The sequence below is a fragment of the Globicephala melas genome, chromosome 17 (genome assembly GCF_963455315.2).
Source record: "Globicephala melas chromosome 17, mGloMel1.2, whole genome shotgun sequence".
Taxonomy (NCBI): Eukaryota; Metazoa; Chordata; class Mammalia; order Artiodactyla; family Delphinidae; genus Globicephala; species Globicephala melas.
In genome coordinates, this window is record NC_083330.1 from 64,725,593 (window position 1) to 64,750,009 (window position 24,417).

General features: G+C 42.8%; 1 protein-coding gene across 1 annotated transcript in view; it reads left to right on the top strand.

Moving 5' to 3' along the window:
* The window catches only part of FER1L6 (fer-1 like family member 6), a 177,164-nt gene that overhangs the window by 136,693 nt on the left and 16,054 nt on the right, over nt 1–24,417 (top strand). Inside the window, exons 25-37 of the mRNA XM_030875740.2 lie at nt 679–859; nt 1,268–1,485; nt 2,959–3,081; nt 4,314–4,353; nt 5,553–5,665; nt 6,663–6,794; nt 8,206–8,331; nt 10,685–10,812; nt 14,667–14,837; nt 18,012–18,172; nt 20,661–20,803; nt 23,061–23,149; nt 23,607–23,705. Of these exons, the coding sequence (XP_030731600.1) occupies nt 679–859; nt 1,268–1,485; nt 2,959–3,081; nt 4,314–4,353; nt 5,553–5,665; nt 6,663–6,794; nt 8,206–8,331; nt 10,685–10,812; nt 14,667–14,837; nt 18,012–18,172; nt 20,661–20,803; nt 23,061–23,149; nt 23,607–23,705 (1,724 nt within the window). The remainder of the gene's footprint in view (nt 1–678; nt 860–1,267; nt 1,486–2,958; nt 3,082–4,313; nt 4,354–5,552; nt 5,666–6,662; nt 6,795–8,205; nt 8,332–10,684; nt 10,813–14,666; nt 14,838–18,011; nt 18,173–20,660; nt 20,804–23,060; nt 23,150–23,606; nt 23,706–24,417) is intronic.

The following is a 24,417-nucleotide window of genomic DNA, read 5'->3' on the forward strand; positions in this document are numbered from 1 at the left end:
ACACTGTCACGGAACTTACTACAATGGTTAGAGTTTTAAAAAATTATTTGTACATAGCGTGTCAAAAGCAATGTTTGACACCCGTGCTTTTGTTTATTTCTGTGCTCTGATTTGGAACCAACTGTGAAGTCAAAGTTTGCTTTGTCTAACCCAGTCAGTTCCAATGGACACAGATTCTGAATCAAGAAGGACTAGAATTAAAGAATGTGTACTGTGTTTGCAAACCTTCCAAATCAGACATTGTTGAGCCTCGGGGTCCACCAGGGTAAAGAAATGGATGGGGCGCTGGCCCCTCACGCTCAGCTCCATCTTAAATGGCTCAGTTCTCATCTGCTTTATATCTTGGGTCTGGATTAATGTTCATCTGAGATGAAAGTTCGGATAAATACAGTAATGACAAAGTAAGAGGATTGAAGACGACTGCCATAGAGAATTTGGGAGTGTGTGATTTTTGCAATTTACACCTGGGGTGAATTGTTAGTACCATCCCTCATATGTTGGGTAATGACTCCCTGGCTTGAGAAGGCATTGCTCCAGACTCTGGCAAGCTGCAGGGGTGACCTGTAGGGAAAGGACAGGCAGGGACAGAGGAAGGATGGGTACCTGGCTCGCTTTGGTCCTACACCCAGACAGGTCAGCCCAGGCAGTGCCCCACTTCACCCCAGCCTCTCCCTGCAGGAGCTGCCTGAGAATGAGCTTCTGCACCCACCCCTGAGCATCTGCGTGGTGGACTGGAGAGCCTTTGGGAGGAGCACCCTCGTGGGCACCTACACCATCAACTGCTTGAAACAGTTTTTGTGTAAATCCAGGGAGCCCCTTGCCCTCACCTCACAGGTGGATGGAGCCCAAGTTGTGCAAGGTAGGAAGCTCCTTCTAGATTCTAGCGCTGTGGGCTACAAAACCGTGGTGCCTGCAGGATCTTTCTGAAGAATTTCCTGCGGTCCCCCCTACTTCTTTTATTTTTTATTTTTGGCTGCGTTGGGTCTTTGTTGCTGTGCGGGGCTGTTCTCTAGTTGCGGCGAGTGGGGGCTACTCTTCATTGTGGTGTGCGGGCTTCTCATTGCGGTGGCTTCTCTTGTTGCGGAGCACGGGCTGTAGGTGCATGGGCTTTAGGAGTTGTGGCGCACCGTCTTAGTTGCTCCATGGCATGTGGGATCTTCCTGGACCAGAGCTCAAACCCATGTCCCCTGCATTGGCAGGCAGATTCTTAACCACTGTGCCACCAGGGAAGTCCTGACCCAATGTACTTTCATTTTGGCTATTTCAGATTCATTAATTTCCACTGAGCCTTCTGAGACCCCCAGCTCTGCTCAGCAGCTCCCAACAGATCAAATCTTTGTGGATATTGGGCCGCCTCCCACAGTGGTACCTGACTTGGCCCAGGTTCAGGCAGCCAGCCTGGTTGATATCCCTGACGCATCCCCTATGCTGGAGACGGAACACAAACCTGCAGCCCAGGAGCCACCAAAAGACAGAAAAGCGAAGGTCGGAATGTCATCCCTCTTCATATTCACAAGGCACATTAGAGTTTGCTCAGAGGTTTTAGATACTAATCCTCCCACCTACTAGCTGTGTGACCATGGCAAGCAACTTCACATTTCTGAGCATTAGTTTCTTCATCTGTAAAACGGGGACACCAATACCCACTTCACAGCATTGTCATAGAATCAGATAAGTCAGTGTATGTGAAATTAAAGTGCTAGTCAAATGTGACAGCAGTATTTAATTGAACAGAAACTCTTAATTCATTAGCTTGGAAAAACAATGGTTTCCTCATCAAGGCTTATTCCACAAATATTTTGAACCTACTTTGTACAACGTCACGTGGGACCAAAAAGATGCGTCTTCTGGTCTAAATAAAAGTGAGACTTATCCTCAGTTAGCTGAGATTCTGGGAGGGGAGAGGGATAAGTACACAAGACCATAAAATGGGGACATGAGTAATCTTTTAAGTCATAGTTTTAAGGGCAAAATCCTGGTGTATCTAGCAACTGACTTAAAGAAGAAAGCAGGTTTAAGAAAGTCTTAAGAGATGACCTGCCCAGCAAATTATAAAAGCTGAAATAAAAGGCACAGTATGGTAGATGAATGGCTGTTTTCTCAGGCTCTTCCCATCTCATCCAGGCTCAGCGTGACTCTCTGACAGCCCACGGGGTTCTCTCCATCCCACCAGCATTGTACCTGCCACTTTATGTTGCAAATTTCAGTTTGTTTGTTGCCACCATAAAACTGGGGGCTTCACCAGGTCATAGATGATTTTTAAAAATATCTCTGTATCCCCTGCACTTGATAGAGTGGCTGGCACATTGTAGATACCTGAGAGATGTCTGAGAGCAAATGAATGATAAGTACACGATAGATTTGGCATGACACAACTTTCTCCCCAAATGCTTCCCTTCTGCCACGTATGCATCACACTGCTTCTCCTATCCCCCCATCACTTACGTTGTAGGTGTCATTTATTTGCATCTGTTCAAATCAGAAGTGATGCTAAAGGTGAATTGTCTACCTATGTCACTTAATCCTCATGACAGTGAAGTGAGCAGGTATTATTGTTCCTAGTTGAGGAAACTGAGAATCATAAAATCATAAACGTTTATATTATGTTTAGAAGCTAATTCCTTTTCTACTATATCACATTGTATCACGTAGCCTGCTTGTCTCCTCCACTGAATTCGAAGCTTCCTAAAAGTAGGGATGATGTCTACCCCTTACATCCCCAATGTCAACCACAAAATCTCATACCTGCTTGATAAATGTCAAATAAACTCATTAATGGATGACAGATTATTAAACTTTTATTGATTTAAGAGGGACAGAGAGCTGCAATCACAAAACCTGCTGACACCTCTATCCACTTGCCCGAGGGTACCTACATGTCCTCTTCCTTAGTAAACCACTTAGCCACCAGCATGCAGATCCTTGACACCTAACAATCCATCCTTCATCCCTTGCCAGGATGCCAGGAGACCTTCTCGGAAGTCTACTAAAAGGAGAAAGAGGACCATAGCGGATGAATCTGCTGAAAACGTCATCGACTGGTGGTCGAAATATTATGCCTCCCTGAAGAAAGCACAGAAGGTAGACTCTCTCCTGGCTGTGAAGTCAAGGCTTCGATAAGAGCACAGCACCATTTAGCACTCTCCCCCACCTCAAATCCTGCATTGTCCCCTCTTTTAAATTCCGCTATAGGTAGGCCCTACTTGGGTGTGGTTCTGTTAACTGCTGAAGGGTTCAAAGCCTGAAAGGACCAAGGGTCCAGTACTGCCAAATCCTCAGTACTGTCTGGCTGGAGCTGGCCCTAGGACACAGGCTCTGCTGTAAATGCTGGCAGGATGTGCAGTCTATCATGGCATCCAGGGAATCTGCCCACCTCAGGGAGGTCTAGCCAAGAGAAATGGGTCTCTGGACATGTGGGCATCAGCGAAGGGGGCTTCAGGTTCACCTGGAGATTCCAGGTCAAAGGGCTGCAGGTCTCCAGCAGATTTCTAAGTTCATATGGGAAATTATCAAAGTAAAGGCAGAGGTCTTGGCCTTAGCAAATGGGAATAATCAGCAGGGTCTCATGCACATGGAATAAGAAAGGGATTGAGTTATAAAGCCAGAGAACCAGTGGGGAGTGGGTCTGGAGACACAGGCAAAGGCTCAGTGGCCGAATCTGGTAAGACTTCTCTTCCCTGAGTAAAAATGGAAAGGAAAGTTGTTCAGATGTTATCATCATATTTTATTGAGTAGCAACTCTTCTGATTCTTTATTTGGAAAGACCATAATTTCTTCATCAAGGACTATCCACAAATATTGACATATAGTTAAACAAACAAACTAAGTGTTAATCCCTGCTTCCAAACACCCTCGTTTTACTACAATGGACACTACCACTTCTGGTGAGTGTTCAGCCCTTTCGTCTTTCTCTGCTAACCTCCCCAGTCCCAGGACAAACCCAACAACCCAACATGCCAGCCCATAAAACTCATAGTTGCAGATTGAGGTGATGCTCCAGGGATGTGGAAGAACAGCGGGGAGAGGGGTTGCTTTCCCAGCAGCTGAGAGGAGGCTGCACACAGAGGACGAGGACGGCCACAGTTTGGCGGCACCGGTTTTGGAGGTGTGGGCGCCTCTTCTTTAGGGCAGGGCATCTCCCTGCACTTAAGTCCTAGGTCTTTACAGTGAGGCTTCATCTGGGGGCTACTGAGGACTGTTCGCATATTCTTTTAAAATGCAGAGGGCTGAGATAATTGAATGAGAACTGTTAGCAGTCAGGGTTAATTGAGACAAGACAGTGTCCATCATCTCGTCTCCCTCTTTTCTCAAAGGAAAAGGAGAGCAATTCCAAGGAGCAAACAGGCAACACTGGTAAGTGGCTGTTCTGGGGACGTTTGAACATGCATTAAGGCCATGTGAGTGAGCAAATGTTAAAATGGGAGCCATGGGCGCAACACTGGAGCCCAAAGCCCTCATTTCCCTAGTGAGGAAATAATCCCAGGAAGATGACGACACTTGAAAGAGGTCACATAGCTGATTTGAGCTGGATGGAGACCAGATCCCAGGTCTCCTGAGTTCAGTTGAGTGCTGAAATCGACCCTTTGGCTCAAGTCCCTATGTTGACAGTCTTAATGCAGAAACAGCAGAGTAAAAATAGGAGCAATCTGGGACGACAGGCCAAAGCCAGCACGATAAACTTTAACACAGGTGACCTGGATTTAGCTTCCAAAACTCAGGTGACAAGGTTTGGGTAGATCTGGTTTGGCAAAAGCTCAAATGAAGAGCCCTGGGATTTGAAATGACCACAAACTTGATGTAAGCCAACGGTAAGTCTTGGCCTAAAAACAACAGTAACACCAAGTGCTGTTTCAGGTGGCACAAAAAGTGAGAAAACCAGAGCCAAGCTCAGTTCCTCAGGCCACTCCTACTAGCACATTTAATTCTAAGACCAACCCCATGACATAAGCAATCGTATCTTGATTTGCAGACAGTAAAACAGAAGTACAAAGAGGCTGAGTAACTTGCCCAGGTCTATGCAGCTAGAAAATAGTGGAGCTTGGGTGATTTTTCTCCAGCATCTGCTCCTAAAAAATTACTGAATAATCTAAGTACATTTGTGACATTGTGTTAGACCCTTAGCATATTTGAGCATGAGGTTATTGAACTAGATGATTCTCAAGTTCCTAAACAGATCTGAGAGGGAATGTATCTAAAGCTTTGGTGTCACTCCATCCTGGGTCTGTTCTTTGCTAGCTGGGTGACTGGGCAAATTACTTACCCTCTCCGTGCCTAGCTTAATGAATTCTTGCATATGGCAGGGAAGGCCAACACATTGCCAGCCCCAGGGCATCCACTGACACTGCACTGCTGCATAAGTGGTATCTCCTCTGCTCCTTCAGTGCACGGTCTGCAGGGCTATGTGCAGAAATCCTACAGTGAAATGTTACTATTTCTTTCTTAAAAGAAGGGTCATGACACATGCCAGAGCAAAGGGAAAGAGGGAGCTTGACTTTGTTTCTTCTCATCTCAACGGCGTAAGAAGTCTAACCATTTTCACTAAATGTCCACAGAGGCAAAACCAGACGAGGTAGTGGTAAATATAGATGGCCCGAAGAAGAAGAAAGACAAAATACTCAAGAAGAAACTCAAAGAAAAAGAAATCCCCAACCTGGCTGTCTTGCAGGTGTGTGGACACAGCCATCTTGGCCATGGTTAGGGTGGGAAACTCAGGAGGTGGGCGTTCTTTTAGTGCTTCAGTCAACTCCAGAATACCTTTGTCTGAATAACTTACTTTGTCTTTGTTATAATCATTGATGCAGAGTAACAAACTAACAAGCATGAAGCCAAGACAGTGGAGCTTGCTAGTTTTCTATTCTCTACATCCTCCTATTGAGAAGGGGCATAGCTTCACTTGGTTAGCCTGGATGCAACAATGTAATTTACAGTCCCCCTGGGTTCACCTCTCGGGGCTTGACATCATTGTGCAGATATGTACAGACTCGACATAGCAGGAGTTTTAAACTCTTCCAAAAGTCAGCTTCGTCAGACCAGTCCTAACATTAGCCAGAGGCTATTAGCTAGAGGCATATTGATGGATATGAAAATTGGCATTATGAAAATTATGTACCTAGATAATGAATTTAGGTAAGTAATTTTGATGGGAAATTTGAATAAGTGATTTAATTATATTACTCAATCAAAAACTCAATCCAATTTTCCATTTCTAAAATATATATGTAATTTTCTGCTTGGAAAATTCATTATAATAAAAACAAATATTCCATCACTTTATATGTGTTAAGAATGAAATGTTCAATGAATATTTTTTAATTTGAATGTCTTCAGAATATTGTAGTCTGTATCCAAAAATCAACGACATCAATTAGCTATAAAAAGCTTTGTCACATTTATACTTATATTTAAAATATTGTCGGTTTAGCTATACTTCTTGGAATTTCAAAGTTTATCAAAAACGTTTTATAAATTTCAGAGTGGTACTTAGTTCTAGGAATGCCAAGTCAATCATATTCCTTATTTTGCTGAAGATAAATTAACAGCGCCTCTTAGATTTTTCCAAGGGGCATATACGAAGGCTGGTTTTGGAGAATCTTGGCAGTTTTCATTAAATCAATCCTGGGCTTTCCTTCCTCTGAGCACACTCTTCTCCCTTTTCCCTAAAGATATACAATGGGGATCTGGAGAGTGAATTCAACAATTTTGAAGACTGGGTGAAAACGTTTGAGCTGCTCAGAGGCAAGTCTACGGAGGATGACCATGGCCTTGACAGAGACCGAGTCATAGGAAAGTTTAAGGCAGGTTCCAAGGTTAACCCTTTTATCTGGCTCTCCTGTCCATAAATGTCGGATATGACTCAATTCTGTTGGACTGTGGTGTGCGATGTCTGTAAGAAAAATCCTTAATCTCTCTGCAGGCCCCTCCCTCTCTAGAACCCCACAAGACCTAGCCCCAGTCTTTCAAGGTATTTGATTTGTGGCCAGTAAAGTGGATCGGAGCTCAGTCTGTGGAATATGAGGAGGCAGAGTCATTGCCTAAAGGGATCACTTAATTTTACTCTGCTTTTCCCACCCCCTGACCTACCAAACATATGATTTATACAAGCCTATCAGCTGAATGATTAAATTAATCAAACAACACAAACCCTTCATCTGGCAGACTTACGGTGTCAGCACCACAAAGCAGTAGCTGACACTCACTATGAACTTACTGCACGCCTGGGCCCTTTATATGAAGGTGATGTGTTGGAAATCGCATGGGCATTGCAGCTTGCCAGTCTGGGTTTAAATCCTCATTTAGGATTTAAATCCTAACTAGCTTGTGATCTTGAGCAGTACTTGACCTCCCTGAGCCTCGGTTGCGGCATCTGAAAATAGAAATACTGAAGCCAAGATTGAATGAGATAATGGGAGGAAACACTAGCTCAGCACCCTACATGTAAAAGGCACTCAGGATTCCATCTGATGCTCCTATTCGTTTCTCACATAACAGCCCCGTGAGGAGGGTGGTACTGTACCAACACGGATTCACTGATGTACCATGAAGAAGCACAGATGCAGGAGGGTTATGTGAATGGCCTGAGGACATCCAGGGGACAAGAGTAGCACCACCCCAGGTCCTGTTGGGTCCCAGGCTGTGCTCCTTTTCCCAGCGCTATGCCCTAGACATTTTTTTTTTTAACTTTAAAAAACCCTCTTTATTTTGAATAGTTCAGATTCACAGAAAGTTGCAAAGATGGTAGACAGAGGTCTAGTGGACCCTTCACCCAGTTTCCTCCATTGTTTACATCTTATGTAAATATCAAAACCAGGATATCCACATTGATAGAGTGTGTATATAGTTTTATGTAATTTTTATCACATATGTAGATTTGTGTAACCACTACCACAAACAAGATACAGAGCTATTCCGTCACCACAAAGATCTCCATCATGCTACCCCTTTATAATTATGCCCTGCTTGTGACTGTCTCTATCCTCTGGCAATCACTGACTTATCCTCTATCTTTATAATTTTGTAATTGCAAGAAAGTTATATAAATGGAACCCTCCAGTATGAGACTTTTGAGATTGGCTCTTTTCACTTATATAATGTCCTTGAGATCCATCCAAGTTGTTGCGTGTATCAATAATTTATTCCTCTACATGTTTGGTTTTCAGCGGGGCATATGACTATCTTGTTTCAACGGGTAGTGCTTTGTGGTTCCAGGGCTCCTTCTGCATCTACAAAAGCCCCGAGGATTCCGGCATCAAGGACAGCAAGCAGCTGAGAATCCAGCAAGGGATTCCATCCAACCACCCCATCAAAGTCCTGATCAGGGTGTACATTGTTGCGGTGAGGCATCCTTGTTCACTCTGAGGGGTTGTCTTAATCTAGAGCTGCCATAACAAAATACCGTAGACTGGGTGACATAAACAACAGATACTCATTTTCTCCAGTTCTGAAGGCTGAAAGTGCATGATCAAGGTACCATCAGAGTTGGTTTCTGGTGAGACCTTTTTGCCTGGCTTATAGATGGCCACCTTCTTGCTGTGTCCTCAAATGGCCTTTCCTGTGTGTGTGTGTGTGTGTGAGAGAGAGAGAGAGAGAGAAGAGGAAATCTGTTGTCTCTTTCTCTTCTTGTAAGACCACCAGTTCTATCGGATTAGGGCACCACCCTTATGCCTTCATTTAACCTTAATTAGCTCCCTAAAGGCCCTATCTCCAAATACAGTCACATTAGGGGTTAGGGCTTTGACACAGGAATTTTGAGAAAACACAATTCAGTCCATAACAGAGGGTATGATGTTTGGTTGGTAACATGGACCTTTGCTGGCTTTTCACTGAGCGAAAATATTTCCCAGGCTGAGAGGACTGCTCTGTGTAGCTTTATTTGCTCTCTGTGGTTGCCTGCTAGCTGGGCAGGAAACCAAGTAGCACTGAAGCAGGAAGCTCACAGGCAAGACAGCAGGAAGAACCAGGGCAGAACAGGGCAGCTGCCACTGTGCAATCCTCCCCCGCCTCCGGGTCTATGCCTCTGTTCTGCTGCAGTCAGAAATTTCATTTCCAGTGTATTTCCAAGAAAAATATTATCTGCCCTAGGCTTCCTCCTTTCTGATAATGAGAGCACTAAACACTAATTGTGAAACTTTTGGTCTGATTGCCAGGAAGCTTGGGGCCAAATTTGGTGCTCAATCAAAGCAACTGTGTACTAGACATTTATGGTTCATGTATTTGTTTTCATCTTCTGACCTTGGAGTTGATTTTCATAATCTTACTTGATTGTAGTCATTATATTTTATATTAACTCTTTGCTTAAATTGCCTAAAATCGTTTTTAGAAACCGAAATGAAACATAAAACAAAGATGAGTTATTCTTTAATGCCAGGGGACAACTAAACATCCCCTTTCCATCATGCAGTTCTCATGTTTCCTTTGTTATTAGCAGCAACGTCATCATGGCCATGACCACCATGTGCCAGGCATGTTCTAATCACTAAGGATATCGTGACGGAAAAAAACACAGTGCCTGCCCTAGAGGAAGTCACAGTCTAGTTGGAAAAATGAGAAGTAACTTGTAAAGTTATCCAATAAAGGATACTTGTAGTATCCTTTATTCATTCATTCAACAAATATTGGGAAGACCCTGTCCTAAGTCCTGGAGTTAATGTAATGAACAAGACAGACAGTATCCTTGCTCTCATGAAAATTATAACTAATTGAGTGTGGTGTGGGCATTAGGAGAGTATGAAAATAAACAACAGACAGATAAATAAGCAAGATGAATGTCAGAGATAACTACTAAATAAAGAATTAAAATTGGGGGATGTAATCAACTATACTTCAGTAAAAAAGAAAAATTGGGCAATGTGGTGACGAGAGTAAATGGGGAAGGGACAATTTTGGATGGAAACCAGGATCTTGACCACTAGACCATGGGGCCAGCAGGGGAGGGACAATTTTGGATGGAGTTTCTCCTTAAGTAATTGACATATAGGTTGTTCACAATTTTTAGCTATTAAACAACGTTCTAATGAACAACCTTGAAAATATAGCTTTGTGTGCTTATACCCTCCTGTCTGTAAGACAGAGTCCTAAAAATGCGATTGTTTCTTATCCAGCTCTCATCTCTGCAGTTTCTCCATCTTCTCCATGTCCTTCCTCACCAGCTCCCTACCCTGGTCCTCCCTGACGGAAACAGATCATTACTCAGCTGACCAGCGCTAAATGCAAGACTGATGGGGTCATGGATTCAGAGTCCACTACTTCTGGGAGGAGGCTTTAGGTCTATCCCATAATTTTACATATTAATCTCAGAGAGATGACATGTTTTGCCCAAGATCACATGACTACCTAGAACTGGAACTCAAATTCATGCCGTCTGCTTCCTGGTCCAGCAGATTCCTCATTACTCTGTGCCAAGGGCTGCTTTCCACTGGGGAGACAACTCCAGAGAAAGTAGAACTTGGGCAAAGCTGATAACTTTTAACAGCAGAGTAGAGAGGCTAAAACAGTGGTTCTTAACTTTATAGCTGCACACTAGAATCCTCTAGGGAGCTTCTAAAGATCCCCAGGGCCAGGGCCTGTTTAATCAGAATGTCTGGGAATAGACCTCAGGCATCAGTATTTTTTAAAACTCCCAGGGGATCCCAGTGCCAGCCAGTGTTGAGAACCACTGGACCAAAGGGATTTTTTTTCTCTTCTCCAGGCATTTAATCTTAGTCCAGCTGATCCAGATGGCAAATCGGATCCCTACATTGTGGTCAAGCTTGGCAAAACTGAAATCAAAGACCGGGACAAATACATCCCTAAACAACTGAACCCGGTATTTGGAAGGTCAGTGGCCACCTGGGTCTCATTGCATTGTCCGCTCTGCATTTGTTCTTATGGTGCTTCTGTAGGGTGTTTGGTGTGGATACGTGTGTGGGTCTGAGTAAACAGTGCAGGAGATTAAATGCAGACGCCTGCCCGGGATAACAGCCAATCAAGCCTCTCTTCATGGAGAAGGGCTGAATTCTTTCCTTGGTCCCTTCAGCAGCTTGGTTCTGCATGGTCTTCATGGCCATGGTTTTCCAATAATGATTTTCCCAGATCTCAAATTTAAGACACCACTTGAACAGTCATCAGATTCAGCCTCCTGCCTTGGAGAGAGTTCCTTTTTACAAACAAGATAACCAAGGCCCAGAGAGGTTTAGAAACTTGTTCAAGTTCACACAGCTCATAAGTAGAAGAGAAGGGGCCAGACGTTTGGTCTTTTGTCTTCTACCAAAGAGATTTTTCCATCATATCATCTTGCAGTTCATTTGAGGTGACCCCTGCGGTCAAAAAGTGGAACTGCACCCCCCGCCTGTGTTTTGTTTTCCTGCAAAGTGTTTACAATGCATCGCACTTGTGTTATGTTTAGGTGAACCAGGCATTCTCCAGTTCACAGCAACCCTACCACCCCATTTATCTTCTAAAAGGGTATGTCACACATTGATGTTCCCTGCTTGGGTTTGTGCTCTTGACTGCCAATAACTCTGGAGTCAAGCAGACCTGGGTTTCACTCTGCCACATACAGGCTGAGTAACTTTAGGCAGACAGCTTAACCTCTCTGGTCCTAGTTTTTCTCATCTGTAAAACAATAGCAGTGATACTTGACTCTCAGACGCCTTTAGAAGATTAAATATGACAAGCACCTAGCATGTTGTCTATGATAGTGCATAGTAGATACTCAAAACTCATTAGCTTCCTTCTGCTCTCCCTTGAAAATCATTTTAGCAATGCACACATCTTACGTGTATTTAATGTCTTTTTTTCCGGAGTAACAAGGAGCCTGGGATGAAATCTTTATCCACCTCATTTAAATTCATTTACACATTTGTGATCGCTTTGGACCCTCTGACATTTGATCAGCGCCAGCCTCTTACATTTTGTTGCTCCCAAGGAAATAAGGCAATAAACCATCTTGCCTGTTCAGATGAAAGAGAATGATTTAAAAGACGTGCTGGGGAAACTCACCCTTGCTTCCCCGATCGGGAGTTGACCTTTATCATTACCTGCTGTTTACGTAACCAGCACTTCATTTTGTCAAGTGCTTTGCAGTCACGTTTTATGAGCTGCTCTCACCACAGTGCCATGAATTAGACTGGTTTTATAGCCTCCGTTTATGGCTGTGGTAAGCAAAAGAAGAGGGTGATGGAATAGTCCCTCCTGCCTCTGGCATTTCAGAGCCTCTTCCAGAAGCCCACCAGGTGTGGATGCTTTGTTGGATGTATATTTAATTGTTACTCAGGGACAGACATTGTTGGCTCAATCTGTGTTCCAGCAGGGAGAGTGGAGGGCTCTCATCCCCGACCTGGGGCCTGGGGAACTCCTCTTTGAGACCTCCCCATAGGAGGATATCACAGGCTCCACCCCTGATGCCCTGGCCCCTGGTCTGCTTTACTTTTCTTCATAACCTGTGACATGAATTGGTGTGTTTATGTCTGTCTCCCATCTCCCCGCTAGAATGTAAGCTCCATTCGTGCAGGAACTTGGTCTAGTCTGTTCAATGCTGCATCCCCAGCACCTAGGACAGGGTGTGGCACAGAGCAGATGCTCTTTAAATATTTGTAGGATGAGCAAATGAACAAACAGATTGACAAACTACCCTTCAGTCAGTTTTCAGTGGGATTTCATGGGACCCCATCATCCTGAGGGGCTACATGTCTGAAGAGTTGGTCAGAGTTGGTCGTTCCTCATGTTCTTAATAACCACAGTGCCTGGCACATAATGGATATCTCATAAATGTCAAATGAACAAGTGAATCAATAAAAGAATGAATGAATGGGCAAAGAAACAGTGAGACATCTTTGCTCTGAAGCTTTCGGTACTGAATGTTTCTACAAGGCTCAGTTTTCACCCATTTCAGGATGCATTCTCTTTTCTCACACCAGTGCTGTTTCTAGGGATCCTATCTCAATGACACACACACCTTGGTATAAGCCTAGTTTATCCCCGAATGACTGGAAGTCCAACCATGGTGAGCTGTTTTTGGTAGTTTTTCTAAGGCAGCGCTAATGAAAATTCAGGAGAGGTGAACCTGTGAGCACATAGCACACAACTCTGGGAGATGGACCAGAACAGTTGAGCCCTCTGTCCTCTGTCATGGTTGCCGGGGGCAGTTAAGCACTTAATAAATCCTTCCTTGGTGGCAGCAGCTTGGTGACGGCCAAGCTCAGAGGTGGCTGGGGGCTTTCTTGTGAGATGCCTCTAGAATATCAGTTACAGTTTCAAATCCAAATCTTAGAGCCCCAGAGAGGCAATACTGCGTCTTCAGGTGGAAGAAACGAATTTCTTTTTTGCATAGCTGTATCCCTGGCCTGCAAGAACTGCCAGCCTCAGTCAGTTACAGGCACTGGAGCTGTCCAGCATCTCTGCTTCTTTCTCTCTGAGGAGGGCTAATTGGCTCCAGGCTGTGCTGTGATTGCTGTCCCTAGCAACCTGGAGAGTGAGAGTGGACCTGACGGTGACGGCAGCAGCCCAGACAGGCCTGAGGACAGGCAGGGAAATAATGGGTCTTCTATTCTCCCCTCCTCTGCGCATCCTCTCTGTCCCTTGTTTCCAGACCAGCCTTCCCACCTTGTCCCAGGGCAGAGACAGGAACAGCTGGAGAAACACTGGTGTATCCTTGATTTTGTTTTCAAGAACACATTTCCCTAAAATGCAGGCTTTCACTCCCAATTTAATTCTTAGTTATCTTCTCTAACGCTCAGTAGCACGGATAATGCATTGTCACGGGAAATCCGACAGCATTGCTATTCCTTTCAACACTGATTGGGGTGAGATTGTGGAAAGAGAACGGTACCAGGAGTTAGGAAACTGGTACTTATCCCAGTTTGACCTGATTTAGGATCCTGGGCAAGTCCCTTGTGTTCTCTGGATTTCAGTTTCCTTATCTGAAGCGATTGGATATGGTGATTTCTGAGATCCCTTACAGTTCAAGGAAACATTTATCGTGTCTACTCTCTGCAGGTGAAGTGCAGTCTCCAGTAATGTGGAGATGAAGAGGTCTCTGTTCTCAAGGGGCTCAAAATAATCTTGCAGAGACAGCATTCCAGTCCTGCAAGTCTATGTTCTAATGATTTTCCATTGTCAATAGGATTTTCATTTCAAATAAACCCAGCTGGTATTCCCTGATGAAGCAACAATGGAGGAGAAAGGGAATGGTAAATTATTGGGTACCAGGTTGAATGCCTGGAAGTAAAATCTGTGTTTATACAAACACTATCGCATTTAACCGCTCTGCTATATTATAAAGAAGACATATTTATCCCCATTTACACATAAAGAGGCTGAGAGGGATGAAATAACTTTCCCGATGTATTACAACCGGAAAGTGGCTGATTCAAAATCCATATTAGAAATCAGTCCTGTTTGAGGCCAAAATCTAAGACTTTCCTCTCCCTCTTGCTGTCACCCTAGTTGAAGACTACAAGGCATGGTCCACAAAAGAGGAGATGATTGGCTACTGGAAAACTGACAAAAGAGTGGGAAATTGGTTGCATCTCAATGAAAAATTAAACCACATAAACACCCATTAAGTAGTAACTGGGTTACTGAGTGTTTAGTGAGTTCATATGGACTGTAGGTGGGCTAAAAGTGAAGCAGGGAAAAGTTCTCTGTATCACCAAATGCTGTTGATTCCTAAACCTCTGCTTGGATGGCAGGTCATTTGAGATCCAGGCCACATTCCCAAAGGAGTCCTTGCTCTCTGTGCTGATCTATGACCATGACATGATCGGGATGGATGACCTCATTGGTGAGACAAGGATTGACCTGGAGAACCGCTTCTACAGCAAACACCGAGCCATCTGTGGCTTGCAGAATCAATATGAGATGTAAGTTATTCCTCCCATGGAGACACTGTTGGTGTTCTGAGGCTGCAGCCCATGTGCTGGGAAGGCCAGCCAAGGCCCAGATTTAATATCTCAGATGTGCTCCATGTCAGCAGAGCTAGTTTGGGGAAACTGCTCACTGCACTTGAGGGTACTTGGGGCTGGGGAAGCAAAACTGATTTAGAACCCAGGGCAGGTTCTTCAAGAGTCAAGAGCTGAATTGTATTTGTTCATTCGATCAGCTGGGCCTGGTGGACAGAGTTCCCAGTGGGGAATGATGCTAGAAGAATGACTAATATAATACAAATGCCTATATCCTAGTTAATTACAACAAACACTCATGAGTGCTTACAATATACCACGCACTTTACATGGAGTATCTCGTTCAATTCTCTCAAAACCCATTAAGGTGTTATCCCCATCTTACACAGGTGGGAAAAGTGGGTCCAGCTCTCACTCTTTACAAAGATTTTTGAATTCTGATTAATTTAAAAATATAAATTATCTGCTTTATTTTTTTATTTTTACTTTTATTAAGCCTTTTAAAATAACATTTATTTCTTAAAAGCTAACCTGTGCATAATAGGAAACCAAAACACAAGAAGCAAAAAACAAAGTCATCCATAATCACCAGCAGTTTACTGTTTGATGTGTCCTTCTAGGTCTTGTTTTTGTATCTACACGACTAAGCGTCCATTTTTATGTAATTAAGATCATACAGTTATGTATCATGCTATTTCACACACCACGAATATTTACTATTTCAAAGTCCCAAAGCTATGAGTATTTTAATAACCAAGAATACACTACACCCACTCAATCTGGAAGGAAAAAATGTAATCCTGCCTTTCTTGGTGACAAAAATTTCATAAAAGACAAAAATAGCAGTAGGCCTTTAAATAAAGATATTGGCTGAGTTACGATCAAAATACTACATTCCCTTAATGTTCAATTAGAAATGAGACATAGAGCAACAGAGACCAGCTTTATTTTTTAAAGTATGATATATTTAGTATCTTAAGAAGAAAACTCTTACAAATATCAGCTAGGAAAATGTAAAAGCATCCATTAGATTTCCATGGTATAATTTTAGAAATATTTCTTCTGAATATAAAGTAATATATAGTCCTTGTAGAAAATTTAGGACATACGGAAAGTACAAAATGATGCTCAAGATATTTTATCCAGAGATGAAATTTACATTAAAAAATGTGTATATTTCCTTTTAGTATTTTTTTTCTATTCTGTTTCCCCCAAAGTTGGACTCACACTGTCCATGCAATTTTGTAAGCTTCTTGTTGGACTTATACCCTTATAAGCATTTTATGATGTCATTAAATATTCTTCAAAGTCATTATTTTAATAGTGGTGTTCCATTATATAAATTTACTATAAAATGATATAACCAATTTCCCTTCCTGAATTTCAGGGCATTTATATTTTTGTTTCTTGTTCCATTAGAAATATTGCTGCCATGCACATTCCCATACAAAAGCCATTGCAGGGCTTCCCTGGTGGCGCAGTGGTTGAGAGTCCGCCTGCCGATGCGGGGGACGCGGGTTCGTGCCCCGGTCTGGGAAGATCCCACATGCCACGGAGCGACTAGGCCTGTGAGCCATGGCCGCTGAGCCTGCGCGTCCGGAGCCTGTACTCCGCAACGGGAGAGGCCACAACAGTGAGAGGCCCACGTACCGCAAAAAAAAAAAAAAAAAAGCCATTGCAAACCTTTCTGATAATTCATTCAGTGTTCATCCATGGATATGGATTTATTCCATTAAAAGGAATGCACACTTTAAAGACTTTTAATATATATGTCCAAATGGCTCTCCAGAAGGGTTGGACCAATTTACACTCTCATTAACAGTCTGAGCATCTCTTTCCTCCATGGCATGATTTTTCAGACAAGTCTCTACTGCTGGCCTGTTCTTCTCTGAGCCTAGAAGGCCGGTTCAGTTTTGGGACTGTAGTGAATTTGTAAGCCTCCTGGTGTATTTACATCATTCTCAAGTACCTGAGAGGGTACCATGCAGAGAATGATTAGCTGTGCTCACTCTGAAGTCGGTAAAGGAAGCCACAAGCAAACATGGTGGATCTTTTGTTCAGGAGAATTTCCTGACAGTAGAACTAGCAGGGACCAGGATAATTTAGTCAGGGAAGTTGTTCTCTGAAGTTTTAAAAATAAACAAGAGCACTTATTTCTGGGGAGGCCTATGTATGGCTCTGGGGGTGGCTTGGAGTCTTTTCAGGATCCTCATATCTCTGGCCCAGTGTAGGAAAACTGCTTTATAGCCATGTTTTGGTTTATTTCAATGCTTAAACAAATTAAATTCTGATGAATCCCGCATCCCAGGGAGCAGAGAAATCCAGGCTTATCTTGGTCATGGTTCCTAGGGAGCATCTCATTGCAAGTTAATAATTTTTAACCAAACAGCTAGTTTTTTAAGGGAAGAAGGGGTTGAAAAGATTTAGAAACTCACCACTAGGAAATAACTGATTAGAGAAACGGCACATCAAGACTTCCTGCCTGTGACATGAGTTGGCGGAGGAGGAGAAGGGAGGAAAGAAGCAGAGAAATTGGAAGGATGAGCTAGGCTTTCTTCTTAGAATAAGTAGCAGCCAAATAGCTATTCTGCTAGGGACAGAACAAACTAAACAAAAACTACCTGCAAAGAAATCCACAGAGACAGAAAGCAGATTGGTGACTGCCAGAGGCTGGGTGGGGTAGGGGCAGTGAGGAGTAATTGCTTAATGGGTAGAGGGTTTTCTTTCGGGGTGATGACAATTTTTTGGAACTAGATAGAGGTGGTGGTTGCACAACACTGTGAAAGTACTAAAGGCCATCAAATTGGTCAACTTTATAATAGTCAATTTTGTTATGTGAATTTCACTTCAGATTTTTTTTAAAGGATGCATTTCTTTAAAAAAACTACCTGTAAGGAATGTTTATGTCAAGCTACTCAGAAGTTCTGCCTTTTGTACAAGCATACATATGCAGAGGTATTGACCAGAAGAGAGAGAAGATGATAAAATGAAAACACTAGCCCCAAGCATGTAGAAGGTCAAGTTAAATCTGAAGGATTAACACAGATCATCCTTAGGTGGTCCTTTTTACCGGGACCTCAGATGTGGCTCCCAGGGAGGCTGGACCTCACCCTCTGTCCCTCCTCCACTTTTCAGAGAAGGATACAATGCCTGGAGAGACACGTCCAAACCCACCGAAATCCTCACCAAGCTCTGCAAAGACAACAAGCTGGATGGCCCCTACTTCTGCCCTGGGAAAATACAGATAGGAAACCAGGTGTTTTGTGGAAAAACAGTCTTCACCGAGGAGGACACAGGTAACTCCCCCAATGTATCCCGCTGACATGGCTCTTCTTTTGAAAAGCCTGCTTTCAGTGGTATTGGTGACTGAAGATAATGCTCATTTATTGTAAAATTAATGCATGCTCACAATAGAAAATATGGAAAAGTAAGGAGGAGGACGAAAATCACTCTTAATTCCCAAATTCAGAGATAACCATGGTGTGTGCTGGTATATTTCTTTACAGAAATATAAATTTTGCACAGTGTGTGTGCAATTTGGCACATTTTTACATAATTTTAAATGTACCATATCTATAGTTTTGTACTCTGCATTTTCTATTTCCAGTAGATTATGACAATTCTCTGTTCTTTGAAACAATCCTTGATAATATTCTATTTTATGGCTGTGACATTTATTTCCATTGTGTCCATTTTTGTAGTGACACTTAATGCTACCACGAACATCCTTACACATATTTTTGCATATTTCTGATGTGTCTACAGTACATATCATATAAGTAGAATTGTTGTGTCAGAAGATAGACAATACCTTAAAATTAATATTACATAAAATAAATCACTGGACACAACTCAAATTACCCCCATAAGTGTTATACCAACCAATCTCCTGTTTCAACACCAAGAAACAGATTTTTCCATACGAGCAACATAGGACGTACCAGGAAGATCCCAGAGAGCCTTTCATAAATTTAGGATAAGAAAAAAAAGCCACCTTTACTTTAAGGTTATAGAACAATTTCTCTACTGTCACACCTGTCCATTTGATGCTTAAAAATTACCTATATATGGTTCAGTGCTCCTGATGCAAAAAGCCCGATTAAGTACACGCCACAGGGTGTTTTTTTTGTTTGTTTGTTTGGTTTTTTTTGTTTGTTTTTGTTTTTGCGGTACGCGGGCCTCTCACTGCTGTGGCCTCTCCCGCCACGCCACGGAGCACAGGCTCCCGACGCGCAGGCCCAGTGGCGATGGCTCACAGGCCCAGCCGCTCCGCGGCATGTGGGATCCTCCCGGACCGGGGCACGAACCGGCATCCCCTGCATCGGTAGGCGGACTCCCAACCACTGTGCCACCAGGGAAGCCCTACAGGGTGTTTTGACACTATGTTGATCCCACCACTTCAATGCCAAGATTTCTTTTTACCTTGTTTTGGCCCCAAGAACTTCTTAGAGGTTCATGCATGCAGAGTTATTGACATTTAGTGTATTAATGATATTGATGAATTTCTGTGAGAAAAATACTTTTTTGTAATGTATTCTATGAAGCCACTTCAGTCCCTTGGTCAGTATTCTACATTTCATGATTAACCAATTCACTTGCCCACCAGAAATCTGAAATTATATTCATTAAGATCAGTTCTTGACTGATTAAACTTTTTGACAGAGATTTAATTCATTGATTACTTGTTCATCCCTGTTTACTTTTACTGACTGTAATGACTGCTGTTGGGAGATTCTTTTGGTAGCCTTTTTCTGGTTAAACCTGGTTCAACTTTCCTATGTCGAATTTGGCCCTTCTAAACTTTGTTCAAGAAGATTTTACTCTTTCAACAATTTTTGCCTTATTTTGTGAGTATCGTTTCTACTGGCAGTTTTTGTCATGAATTACCTTTTTTGGTAAAACGATAGATCAGAGAATCTTTTCTGGAGTAAGTGTTGGTAGACGGGAGATCCCAAGCAATGATGAGAAAAGTCAAGAGACATCGATGGGCACATATTGTGGCTGTTTCACCACGTTGCTTAGGGTCACACTGGTTCTCCAGGCCCTCTCCCACTGTGGTGTTAGCAAACAGTTTTATGTCTCCAGGAAACATGCCCTCTCTCGTCCCTTGCAGCCAAGTTTGTGATTCATAGACTCTGAAGGAGTTTGATTCAAGGGGTGAAGGGAGTCCAGTACTCCAAGACTCTGACTGAGCTCTGGATCTTTTGGTCAACCCATCTCATTTCCCACTCTCTTAACTTTCTTTTAATTAATTTTTATTTTAACTGAAGTATCGTTGATTTACAATGATGTGCAAATCTCTGCTGTACAGCAAAGTGACTCAGTTATACACATATATACATTCTTTTTAAAAAAAATATTCTTTTCCATTATGGTTTGTCCCAGGAGATTGGCTATAGGTCCCTGTGCTATACAGTAGGCCCTCGTTGTTTATCCATTCTCAATGTAATAGTGTGCATCTACCAGCCCCAAACTCCCAGTCCCTCCCTCTCCCTCCCCCTTGGCAACCACAAGTCTGATCTCTAGGTCTGTGAGTCTGTTTCTGTTTTGTAGATAGGTTGGCTCTCTTAACTTTCAAACTCTTTCCTCTTCCCACCACTCTACTCCTACCTCTTTCCATTCTCTCGTCCTTTTTCTCTTTCACTGCCTTTTCTCTCTCCCGGTTCCTTGGTATATTTAAATGAACCTTTAAGGGAGTGTTTGAAAACGCATCTGACAGCCCATGACTATCACCTTACAGGAACACATCTGACAAGTCTCTTTATTTTTCTCTCTTCCATGCAGATGAGACGGTGGAGTCGTACGAGCACTTGGCCCTCAGCGTTTTACACTCTTGGGAGGATATCCCGGAGGTTGGGTGTAGGCTGGTTCCTGAGCACGTAGAAACTCGGCCACTGTACCACAGGGATAAGCCAGGAATGGAGCAGGTAGTGGCCAAGACAGTTCTGGCCCCAATAAGAGTGTTCATCCCCGAAGAGAATGACTTTTCCCCTGCAAGTTAATCTTGTGTGCTGTATAATAATGGTTCTCAACCAGGGACAATTTTGCCCCTCCTGCCCTGGATGTTTAGCAATGTCTCATGTATTTTTGGTTGTCTCACGTGGGTAGGGGTGATATTGGCATCTACTGGGAAGGGACAGAGATGCTGCTAAACATCCTGTTCTGTACTGGGAAGCCCTCCACAACAAGGAATTATTCAGCCCCAAACGAATGTTGAGATTGAGAAACTCTGCCCTAAAATCAGAGTAGGATTTAGTGCTCTTTCCCTTTTATGATTTGAGTTATCACGTTCTTTCTGAAGAATCCTGACATTTGAGAAACTTCAAAACTCATCTGATGTGCCCAAGACCTTGTCCAAAAATCTATCAGTAACCACACAGCCCACTAGTTTTCCCAAAGAAGCAATAGATGGAGGCTTACCTTGAAGAACTGGCAAAACAAGCTGTGTGGAAAAGATAACTAGAGATCTGGCTTCTGAGTTAGAAGGGAGGAGAAGACAAGTTTATTAAGAGGCTTTTATGTCCTAGGCCCTTTACAGAAATTATCTCACCTAATTAGGATGGCCATAGATTTAGTTATCCAAATTATGGCCATTTTGAGAGGGAAAGAAGGCACTATTAATAATTAAGCTGATACAAGGGGCACACACCACGATTTTCCTAGACAAACCGGTGTGTGTGTCACCTCACGCTTATTTCTTAATACAGCCTCACGATGAAATTATTATAATCCTTACTTTTAAGATGAAGAAATTGAGGTTCAGAGAGTTTAAGTAACTTGCTCAAAGTTACTCAGCTGGTAATAAGTAGAGGTGGGATTTAACCCAGGCAGTGTGAGTCCCTAGTTCTGTCCCAGCTCTGGACTCACTCTCTGTGTAGTCTGGGCAAAGCACGTGGGCTTGACTATAATGGGGCAGGAACTCCCACACTGCTATCCCAGCAATGCTGGGGTATAAACCTCCTGAAAGCATGTGTGAGGGCATGTCTTGAAAGGATAAACTTTTATCAGATGTAGAAGCTTATGACTATTTCCTAAGATTTACTACCAGATGTTTGAAATCTTTTGGTTACTGGTATCCTTCATTTTGCCTGTCAGATGCAGCTTCTTGGTTAACAGTGAATGTTAATGTCTCTTTAGAGACCTAGGAATATAATCCTTCATTGAATTGGTTCTTCTCTTCCCGAATGCTAACTCTTTGCCGACATTGCCCCTTCCCCTGGAAATCCTCTTTTTTTTTTCCTAGCCAAAGCCCCTCGTTCACCCAAATCCTACAAATCCTTCCCACTCTGTTGGAAGCCCCACTTACTTCATATAAAATCTCCCCTGACCATCCCAGCCCTTGTTGATCACTCACCTTCCTGCCTGAGCTGACGGAGCAATTAGCATGCATACAACAGACCTGAATATGGAATCCACTGGACTTTCTCCCCACCTGGGCTCTCACATCCCTTGCAACAGGGTACATTTTGATGTATGGAGTCCAAAGCAATGGATGGAAGGCCCTGTTCTGCCACTAATTAGCCACGGGACTTCAGATAATTTCTTTGACTTCTCTGAACCTTAGTTTTTTTATGTGTAGCACAGAAACGTGGCTGGGGGTGAGCACTGATGGAGATAATGGATGCTAAGGTACATTGGAAGCAATGAAGCATGATTCTTCTGACAGATAGTGTTATCTTTGTAATCCTTAGGGGTTGGTAAGAAGAGCAGGGTCTCTAGAGTCAGCAGACAAGGGTTGAATCCAGGCTCTGCTACGTGTTGCCTGTGTAAACATGGGCAAGATATTTTCTCATCTGCCAAGTAGGAATAATAACATCTACCTAGTGGGGATGTTGGAAGAATTAATGAGACAATGCTTTTCAAGTGCATAGCACTGCGTCTACCACATAGTAGGTGCGCAATAAGGTTTTGCTTACCCTTCCCCTTCTCTTGATATACGCTCCTCTTGATATATGTTCTAATTTTTAATAAAAATATAAGTTCTGTCTTTGTCAACAAATATTCTGAATATAATATGGATAATATCCTTATTATTATCACATTACATTATATTATATTATATTATATGTACCTAATATCCATTACTAGTAAAGGGATCTGTTAACACCGCGAACAGTCAGTGTCCATGTGATAGTGCCCCCCTCCCCCCCCAAAAAAAAATCTAAAGGATGTCTTCTTAACAAGGGCCGCCTGCAGATGTGGGTGGACATGTTTCCCAAAGACATGCCTCAACCTGGACCTCCTGTTGACATTTCGCCAAGGAAACCCAAAGGGTAAGTAACCTGCAGCCCCACCTTCAAGGAAAGAGACCAAGGTCTCGGACTAAAGGATCATGTTATTTGATCTGGTGTCTGATACATTAATCAGCTGACCCCTGATAATCATGCCTCACTTTCCACCCGGCCAAGTACAGCAGGGGGTGAGTGGTGGGGATAATAGTAGTGGTGGGGATTGAAATGGTGGCCCCTGTTTTATGATAGGAGCCCCTGAGTTTCAACATTCTGAAAAATGTTGGTTAATGGAAGGAGGATGTGCTCAGAGAAATTTATGTTCTTGGCGATTCCAGCTGGGACACTTGGTTTTGATGGAATGAAGACCTTAAGTCTTGACATTTTAGAACTTGGTAAAGTTGAGGAAGCTTATAGACTCACAGCAGTACCAGAATCACATAGACACCAATCAACTCAGCGTCCAAGGTCTTCAACCTAAGTCTGCCTTCCCTTGTCCCAGGTATGAATTGAGAGTGACCATCTGGAACACGGAAGATGTCATTTTAGAGGATGAGAATATCTTCACAGGACAAAAATCAAGTGATATTTATGTTAAAGGGTAAGATCACCAGCAAACTCCATACCCCCTTTCCTTCTCCTCTTCACCTCTTTAACCCCTAACCATCTCACAAAAGGAGTCCATCTTACTCACCTTGTTAGATAAGGTCACTTTCTTTGTCAAATATTTGCCTTATTTGGTCATTTTGCTAAGAATGATTATCCCATGAAATATTTTTGTGAGGAAGTCTTATTATATAAACATCTCTTTCAGTTAAATATTGGATGCCTAAACTTTTTGAATGACATTCAAAATACCTTTACACCAGAAGGAAGTAGAGAGCTGTAGTGCTATTGATGAAAGATTAAATGTTAAGAAGATTATAAACCTAGTACAAAAGCTAAACTTTATACCTTCCCGTTTGCTAGTTTTACCAACCTAGGACTCAGGAAACTAAATATTTTGTATCTCTCTCTTACATCTTGGCTATAACACAAATGTCTTTGTAGGTTTCCTTTTCGCCCCTACTCAGGGAGGGAGGTGAAGTGGTAGAGAATCAGAAACAATGTGACTTAAACATGTACCCTCAGATAAAACTCATCTCAGAAACAGTCAATTCATCTCAGGCTTATTTTGGTATCTCTTTGTTTTCCCCAAACAAGAAACCCCCTTCCTCACTGACACTCCCATTTCTAGTACACTATTAAGTCTTGTTCATTTTACTCCCAAAATAGCTGTCAGCGCTGTCCATTCTCTTCATCTCACCACATCA